Source organism: Dictyostelium purpureum, assembly GCF_000190715.1.
Source record: "Dictyostelium purpureum unplaced genomic scaffold DICPUscaffold_564, whole genome shotgun sequence".
Taxonomy (NCBI): domain Eukaryota; phylum Evosea; class Eumycetozoa; order Dictyosteliales; family Dictyosteliaceae; genus Dictyostelium; species Dictyostelium purpureum.
In genome coordinates, this window is record NW_003519898.1 from 1 (window position 1) to 9120 (window position 9120).

A 9120-nucleotide genomic window follows, 5' to 3' on the forward strand; every position below is an offset into this window, starting at 1 on the left:
ATTGATTTATATTGGTTGGGTTTCGAAAAATAGAGTATTAAACATTTCTCTTTTGAATGGTACCATCATATCGTTATCTTTTAAAAACTCATCGAAACTTGTCCATTTACATTGATCAAACTCTGGTGGTGATTCGTTATTTAAATTGACAAGAGAAATTAAGTCTTTTGGAAGATAAAATAAATACCAATGAATCATTTGTCCTGTGTGGCCTTGACTTCTTTGCACTGGTTCATCTTGGTTGTAAAGATATGATATTGGATTTTGAAGTTTTGAGACATATTTTAAAGTTTCTAATGATGGTTCCAATCCTATTTCTTCCTTGATTTCTCTTAGTACTGCATGGTAATAATCCTCATTCTTTTCAACTTCAACTCCACCTTGTGGGAATTGCCACTGATTGAAAGAAAATAAATAAAAAAATTAGTATGTTAATGAGTCATATTAAAATAACAATTATCAAATATAATATAAATTACCTTTCCTACACAAGTTTTCTTTTTTGAGGACCTTCTGCATATTAATACCTGATTATCTTGATTAAATACTAATGCACCTACACAACTTCTATACTTTGCTTCATTCATTATTTGAAATATATATAATAATATTATTATAGGGTTTTTATTATATTTTATTTTTAATTTTATTTTTAATTTTAATATTTTGTTTTTACAATATTTTTGTGTTTTATTGTTATTTTATTGTTATTTATAATAATAAAAAAGTTTTGTTAAACAATTAAATGTTTTTTTATAAATACCAATTAAAAATTATATAAAATTAAATTGAAGAGGGGTGTGAATTCATAAATGAAAATTTAATAAAAAAATATAAAAAATTTTTTAAAAAAAAAAAAATAAATTAAAAAAAATTAAAATTTAAAAAAATAAATAAAAAATAAATATTTATTATAATTAATTATTTTTATAATTTCAAATAATCTAAAATCTTTTTTTTTTTCCTCTTTTAAACTGATTAAATTTCTTATTTACACTGGTTTTCTTTATTTTTTTTAGATATTTTAAAAGAGGTTTTTAATTAATTAAAATTTATAATAAAATTACTAATTATTAGTCTTCCAAAAAAAATAAAAAGAAAATAAATTTATATATATTTTAACTTAATTGATTATTATTATAATTGAGAATATGTATATTACACAAATAAAATTTAATTATTGATATAATTATTGATATAATTTTTAATAATTATTGTTTATAATATTGTATAGTTTATTTTTTATTTTCAATTTTTTTACATTTTTCAATTATATATTGTGGTGCTTGAAAGGATTTAAATGGCGGTACTAAATATATATAAACACCAATAGTGAATGATGCAATAAGTGGTCCCACTATATACGGCCAAATTTTTGTAAGATCCCCCACTACAATTGCTGGGCATAAACATCTTGTAATATTAAAACCAAATATATAGTTTGGGGCAATACCAGCTGTTGAAATAATCGATAAGCCTAATGTAAAGGATACTGAAAGTGCACCACCTATTGGCCCTAATAGGGAGGTTTGACGTGGGTCCAATGCAACACCAAATGCCACTAATAAATTTAACATTGATAGCATAAATTCTAAACCCAATGCACCTCCATAGGTAATATCTGTTCCAAACGTGCAAATACCTAAGTTGGTCCTCTTCATAATGTTGAATGGTAGTATGCCCCTTAATATAGCTGATCCTATAATTCCACCTGTTAATTGTGCAATAATATAAAATACACATCTAGTAACTAAAAAATTAAAATTAATATTATAATAATAGTTGCTATGCTCTATATTTATGCATACATGAGGTATAGCCGGCCAGGAAAGTTGCAAAAGTTATACTTGAGTTTAAATGACCGCCTGAAATTGGAGCAGTTGCTAAGATTAATAAAAATAGTAGGGGTATATGCAAAACACCAGCGGTTACGGGAATTCTATAGTTTGGTACAGAGTTTAATACTTGTTCGGGCGGGAAATTAGCAGCATCAGAATTGAACGCAAAATTATAATAGTTTACTGATGAAATTAATATAGACAATGACATAAATAAAAACAAAGCAGACCCTATCAGTTCCATAGATGCGGCTTTATATAGTGCGGGGGTAAATAGTTCACCTAGTCCTAAATAATGAAAAAATGTTTGTTTCCATGTTCTTTTTACCATAATTTCATCAAGTTCTTTTTCCAACTCCTCTTCTTCTTTATTCTTTTCATTAATTTGATTTTTAATACTATTTAATGTTTTTGATTTTAAATCACCATCATTATTGTCTGTGTCAGTGGTATGAAGTTTTTGTCGAATTGATGTATTCGATCTGCTTCTAACATTATTTGGTATTGAAATATTTGAGTATGGTGATGAAAGTGATGACAATATTGATTCATCTAATAAAACATCATTATTATTATTGCTGTTGTTGTTAATATCGCTATTAATGTCATTTGAACTTGATGTTATTGGTGTAAGTTCGATGAATGATGGGTGATTAAAATCTTCATCGTCTCTGTTGTATGCCCTTACACCATTTCTTTTTGAATATATTCTCTTTTTTCTTATTATTTTGGGTCTATTATTATATTTAATGATACCACCTTGAAAATAGCACGGTATATTATCGACCTCAAAAACTATTGATTTCTTTTTCATTCTTTCTTTTAATTCATTAAATCTATGATGATGGTGGTGATTTTCATTATGGTTTTCAATTTCTTCATCAAAATTATTGTTATTGTTATTGTTATTATTATTATTATTATTATTATTATTATTATTATTATTATTATTATTATTATTATTATTATTATAATTACTGTTGTCACTATTATTGGTATTGTTGCTATTATCCATAGCTTTTATTTATATGTATATATTAATTATCTTTAATGTAATTCCCATTTAATTTTTTATTTCTAATCTATAAATTTACTATTATATAAATAAATAATATTTATAATAATATAAAAAAATTATTAACACCCTTTTTTAAAAAAAAAACATAATTATATTTTTTTTTTTTTTTAAAAAATTTCAATGAAAGAAAAATAATAATGTCTAAACGAATCATCAGGAATACTTTTTTCTTTTAATCCTACACCGGAATTTTAATAATTAAATGAACATTATTTTGAGAATTTAAGATTATAATTGTGGCCATTGTTATTATTATTAATAATATTGTTGTTGTTTTTATTACTATTAATGTAGTTATTAATATTACTATAAATAATAAAATATTATATAAGTGAATTAAAAATATTTTTGGATTTAAAATTTAAATTATAATATGAAAATAATAAAAAAAAACAAATAAAATTTATTTATAAATAAATGGTGGCATTTTTAGTATTTTTATTTCTTTTTAAATATATATGAGAAAAAGATGAAAATTTATTTTATTTTTTTTTTGAATTTTTTTTTTATTTTTTTTTTTTTTATTTTTTTTAAAATTTTTTTTCCTATTTTTTCATCATTTTTTTTACCACTATTTAGTCTAAATTAGATATTTAATCAAGATCGAATAACAGGATAGAAATGACACAAACTCAATTTCAAGTTGTTATTTTAGCTACCGACAAAGCTTGTGGAAATTCAAGACTTTCACCAATTGACGATAATATTCCACATTCATTATTACCAATTGCCAATAGACCTTTAATTTCGTATCAATTTGAGTTTTTAGAAAAAGCAGGTTTTGAAAGTAATATCAACTATTATATGATACTCAAATAAAATAATAAATAAAAAGAGAGTCATTCAATCTAATCATAAAAATTTTATTATAAATATTTTAGCAAAATCAGATAACCCAATTATTATCGTTGTAAATGAAGCATCAGAAGAAAAAATCAGACAACATGTATCAGAAATTTATAAAGGTCTTGAGGTCGAATTCTTTGTATTAAAAGATCGACTTGCTTCCTGCGAAATTTTATATAGAATCAGAGATAAAATTAAAGTAACTATAAAGAATCAAATCATTTATACAGAATAAATCATCCTAACGACTAAATTATTTTATTATCTTTAAACAGTCTGAGTATTTTATTATTTTAAACGCAAATTTAGTTTTAGAGGAAACCTTTATTAGACAAATGGCAGATATTCATAGAAGCGGCGAGGCAGCAGTTACTATGCTTTTAAAACCAGCACAAAAAGTTGTAGAACAACCAAGCAAGAAAGGTGCCGCTGAAGCACCATCATCAAGTAAGAAAGAATTAATTTTCACTGACTATATAGCATTGGATGAAAAGAAAGAAAAAGTTATCATGATGGAACCAGGCACCGAGATTGAAGAAAATTTACAATTTAACAAATCTTTATTGAAACAGTAAGTTAATAAATTTTAAACATTAGGTCAACATCAAAACTAACACTTTTATTTTAATTATCATCATAAAATATCAACAACATTACTATTTTAGTTTCCCAAATTTAACAATTTATAGTGATTTACAAGACACACATTTTTATATTTTTTCAAGATGGGTTTTAGAATTAATTGTAGAAGATCAAAAAGAAAAATATCCATTATTTTCCGATATTAAAAAACATTTAATTCCATATTTATTATCTTGTCAAATCCCAAATATCAAGCGTCAAAGACCATTACCAGAGAGCGCATTTAATTTAACTCAAAAAATTTCACAAGAAATGTCATCTACCGCCTCACCATTTAACCAATTCTCTGACATTAACATTCAAAAGAAAAAAACAATTAAATGTTTAGCATATATCTTAAAGAATGGATATTGTATGAATGTTAATACAGTTAAATCATATCAACAAATTAATAGAGATGTAAGAATTCATTTTTTTACCACAGAATTTTATTATTATAAAATATTTATTTATTATTTATTTATTATTTAGATTTCAAAAGGTGATTTATCTTTATTACCATTGGAACCAAAATTAGAAAAGAATTATTTTATAGATCCAGCTGCAAATGTTACACCAACCCAAGTTGGTCCATATTGTGTTATAGGTGCCAGTTCAACATTAGGTTCTAAATGTAGTGTTAAATTTTCGATTATTGGCAAACATTGTAAAATTGGTGATAATGTTCGTATTGAAAATTCAATTATTATGGACCATGTTAACATTGAAGATAAATGCACCATAAAGGATTCAATCATTTGCAATGATGTCTTTATTAAAGCTGGTTCCTCAACTGTTGGTCAATATTTAACAAAATAAAATAAAGTAAAATAAAATAAAATAAAATAAAAACTAAGTAAATAAATAAAAAATATTTTTTTAAAAAAAAAAAAAAGAAATAACTGGAACATTTAAAATTTCATTTTTATAAAAACTATAAATTTTTTTTTATTTAAAATATTATTTTTACTATTATAATGAATAAATAAATAAATAAATAATTTTTTGTTATTATTTCTATATTATTATTATAATAATATTTTTTATAATATATCGTTATTAATTTTTTTTTTTTTTTTTTTTTGTTTGTGTGATTTTTTATTTTTAAAAAAAAAATCTTAATATAAATTATTTTTGTTATTATTACTATTGTTACTACTATTACTATTACTTTTATAATTATTAATATACTATTAAATTACATATTATCCCAAGTCCAAACTTTAAGATTACTTGCAAGTGAACCAGTAAATAATTGATTTTGATTTCTCCATAAACAAAGAATTGAAGATCTTGTATTTACAGAAGCTAAATTTTCATATTTTTCGTGATTGAAAACCTGAAGATAATCACCACTACCAGCAAAAATACCTTGATTGGTGACGTGTAAAGTCTCTACACGATCTTTACATTTAATGGTGTTAACACAACGAGTAGTTTTAAGATCCCAAACTCTGATAGTTTCATCGTGACTACCAGAATAAAGCATATTGTTGTGAGTGTATAAAGTTTTAACCCAACCCTCGTGGCCTTGGAAATTGGTGAGAATAGTACCAGTTTGAAGATTCCAGACGTAGATTTGTTGATCATTTGAACCAGAGAATAAAAGGTTACCTAAAGCGCATACAGATTTAATAGCACGGGTATGGCCACTAAGAGTTTTAACACACTCATAGTTTCTCATATCCCAGACTTTAACGGTTTTATCGTTACAACCAGTATATAAAAGATTATCTTGAATGAAAATAGTGTTTACTTCGTTTGACTCTTTAATTTCCTTAACAACAGTTTGAGTGTTGATATCCCATTCTTTGACGTATGAATCTGCACCAGCTGTTAAAATATTTGATTCGAAATTTGGACGTTTAATGATTGATCTAACTGACTTACCATGAGCCTTGATGTTAGTAATATGTTTAATTTCGCCACTACAATCCCAAATACCAATTTGACCGTCATTTGAACCACTGAATAATTTTGATGAATCACCAGTGATACATTCACTTTGTAAACCTCTGATAGTATCATGATTTCTAATTGTTTTCAAGTCCCATTTTTCAAAAGCAGAACGATCTGGTACCACTTGTTCGTCTGGTGATGAACCTGATTGAACTGATGAGGTCGATGATGTGGTTGATGATGATGAACCTGATGAAATTGGTTGTGATGGTGGTGGTGAGTTTCTAACTTGAACTGAAACTGCTGCTGGAGCTGGATGAGCTGGTTGTGGTTGTGGAGCGCTACTTTCTACTTTTACATTACTACCACCTGGTGTAGCAGCTGCTACTACTGCAGTAGTTGTTGTTTCTTTTGATGGTGAAATTGGTTTATTTACATTGCCTTGTGAAGGTGTCTTAACAATTGCTGGTTTTGGTGAGATTGGTTGGCCTGCTGCTGCTGCTGCTGATTGTTTATTTAAATTGTTGCCTGATGGTTGTTTAACTAACGGTGGAGCAGGTTTATTCTTTTGTTGTTGAGCTCTAATTCTTTCTAATTGCTCTTGAAGCATTTTTTCCTCGTCATCTAATGAAATTGGTTGTTGAGCACCTCCACCATTTCTAAAGTAATTCATATCATAGTTCTTTTGTGGACTACCATTATTACCATTCAAACCGATTGCGTCGTGGAAATCCATTAATTGTACAACTGGTAAAGTTCCTCTTAAAAGAGCTTTCTTTGATTGATTAATTGGTTTTAATTTCAAAAAGTCACAAACTGGATTACATTTGTGGGTTTGAAGAAACTTGTGGAAACCTGTTTCACCAAGATTACCCTCACCAAAACCTTCACCATTTTTAGTATGAATTTGAGGATCTGTATAGAAATCATTTACACCTTGAATATCAACAATTAAAAGTTCGTGATTTGAAAGCTCGTATGAGAAATGTGAAAATGATTGAGGTGTATTTCTTGCATCTGAACTGACATAACCACTGTTGTTATTATGTTTCTTATAATCACCTTCAATGAATGGTTCACCACCACAAACTGGATATGGTGGTGGATGATCAATTAATTCGTATACATAAGATGGTAAAAATGTAATTGGTTTTGGTGGTTTGGCTTCATTGAATTTTTCAGCCCATTTTGCACAAAAAGTTTGCATTAAAACATCTGTAAAATATGAATCTCTTGTCGTTTTTTTATTGGTTGAAAATTTGCCGACCAATCCTTGATCTGGATGGCTCCAATCTTTTAATTTATGTGCAGTTCTACAACTTCCTTTTGCAAATGGTGTTTTTTCGATAGAAACACAAACAATACTATGGGTCCATTTTGGTGTTAAGTCATCACCAATTGTTAATTCCCACCTGTAAAAAAAAAAATTAAAATATTAATATCAATATTAACATTTTATTTAATTTGTTATAAAATAATTACTTTATTGCTCTTTCGCACTTGGTTCCTGCAATGACATCAGCAACTGGGAATTTTTGATTTAATAATGCTAAAGCTAAAAAATTTTAATAATAAAAGTAAGTATTTTATTTATTTATTTATTTATTTTTTTATTTATTTATTTTAAGTTTTTAATTTGAATATGTACCTGCTGCTGCTCCTGTTTTCTTTTCTTCCATTTTTATCTATTTTACTATTACTACAAATACTATTTTTTATACTAATTTAACAATTTATTATATTAAAAAAAAAAAAGAAAAAAAAATTTGTTGTTTCTGTATAAAAAAAGAAAAAAAAAAAAAGTTAATATGATATTATTATTATTTTATATGTGTAAACAATCCAATGATAAAAAAAAAAAAAAGTATCCCTCTCCTCTCTCTTTATATATTTATAAATTATAATTTCTCCTCTTTATAAATATATTCAAACAACAACACACATACAATTTTATTTTATTTTATTTTATTTTATTATTTTTGATTGATATCTATCTTTAATTCGTTAAAGATATTTATATGTTTCTTATTTAAACAAACATAAAAAAAAAAAATTATAATGGGGTAATTATTTATATAATGTTTTTTTTATAGTTTTAAAAAATAAATTAAAAAAAATAAAAAAAAAAAAAGTTTTTTTTTTAAAAATTTTTTTATTTTTAGGTTTGGTGGTTAGTGAGTTTTGTTATTTTTTTTTTTTTACAAACAAAAAATTAATTTTTTAAAATAATATAAATAATAACAACCATCAATTCTGTTTTGTTTTGTTTGGTTTTGTTTGGTTTTGCTTTATTTTGTTATTGTTATTAAAATTATAAATAAAATTATTTTAAAATAAAAAAATAAAATGATCATATTGTGTTTTTTACCTAATATTAATAATTTTTGTGTGAATGCGGGTTTTGAGAGGGTTGTTTTATTTTTGTGTTAGTGTGAGAGCGCGCGTATGTAAATACTAAAATATTTTAGGATTTTTATTATTAAAATTTTGAAACATAATGATAATAATGATAATAATAATTTATTAATATCATAGATTTATTATTTATTATTTAATAATTATTTATTGTTTATTATTAATATTATTATTAATGCTAATATTTTTATTATTTCTATTATTATTATTTTTATTACCTCCACGTGTGTGGCTTTTGGGATATTTTATTATGTTGGTTGTCATGTGACAATAATTATTTTGTCACATGCGATTTAGGAAAAATAATTTTAATGTAATGTTATAATATGTATACATATTATAATTTACCATTATGTTAGAAATTTAAAAAAATCTTTTTTATTTTTATTTTTATTTTTTTGAACAAAGTTTTTTTAAAAATAA

At 24.7% G+C, this 9120-nt stretch overlaps 5 protein-coding genes across 5 annotated transcripts in view; 1 reads left to right on the plus strand and 4 right to left on the minus strand.

Annotated features, from left to right (window-relative positions):
* Window positions 1-6: 6 nt before the first annotated feature.
* DICPUDRAFT_43466 (uncharacterized protein) lies at window positions 7-587 on the minus strand (the record flags this gene model as incomplete). The annotated part of the gene is made up of 2 exons (XM_003294416.1): window positions 7-396; window positions 480-587. The coding sequence occupies 2 exons, from the start codon at window positions 585-587 to the stop codon at window positions 7-9; spliced, it is 498 nt and encodes a 165-aa protein (XP_003294464.1).
* Window positions 588-1244: 657 nt separating this feature from the next.
* Window positions 1245-2127, minus strand: DICPUDRAFT_9720 (uncharacterized protein; the record flags this gene model as incomplete). The annotated part of the gene is made up of 2 exons (XM_003294417.1): window positions 1245-1750; window positions 1809-2127. Coding segments are annotated over 2 exons (825 nt in total), but the record flags the coding sequence as incomplete, so codon positions are not given.
* Window positions 2128-3537: 1410 nt separating this feature from the next.
* DICPUDRAFT_43464 (uncharacterized protein) lies at window positions 3538-5202 on the plus strand (the record flags this gene model as incomplete). The annotated part of the gene is made up of 5 exons (XM_003294414.1): window positions 3538-3703; window positions 3798-3961; window positions 4038-4333; window positions 4428-4803; window positions 4876-5202. 5 exons carry the CDS (start codon window positions 3538-3540, stop codon window positions 5200-5202), a joined length of 1329 nt encoding a protein of 442 aa, XP_003294462.1.
* Window positions 5203-5303: 101 nt separating this feature from the next.
* DICPUDRAFT_51532 (myosin heavy chain kinase C) lies at window positions 5304-8057 on the minus strand. Its single transcript, XM_003294418.1, has 3 exons — window positions 7931-8057; window positions 7765-7837; window positions 5304-7694 (listed from the first exon to the last, which is right to left on the minus strand). Exons 1-3 carry the CDS (start codon window positions 7959-7961, stop codon window positions 5582-5584), a joined length of 2217 nt encoding a protein of 738 aa, XP_003294466.1. The 5' UTR covers window positions 7962-8057; the 3' UTR covers window positions 5304-5581.
* Window positions 8058-8656: 599 nt separating this feature from the next.
* The window catches only part of DICPUDRAFT_84938 (uncharacterized protein), a gene marked incomplete at both ends in the record, with an annotated part of 1256 nt that continues 792 nt past the window's right edge, over window positions 8657-9120 (minus strand). The window contains one exon of the mRNA XM_003294419.1: window positions 8657-8736. Within this exon, the coding sequence (XP_003294467.1) occupies window positions 8657-8736 (80 nt within the window). The remainder of the gene's footprint in view (window positions 8737-9120) is intronic.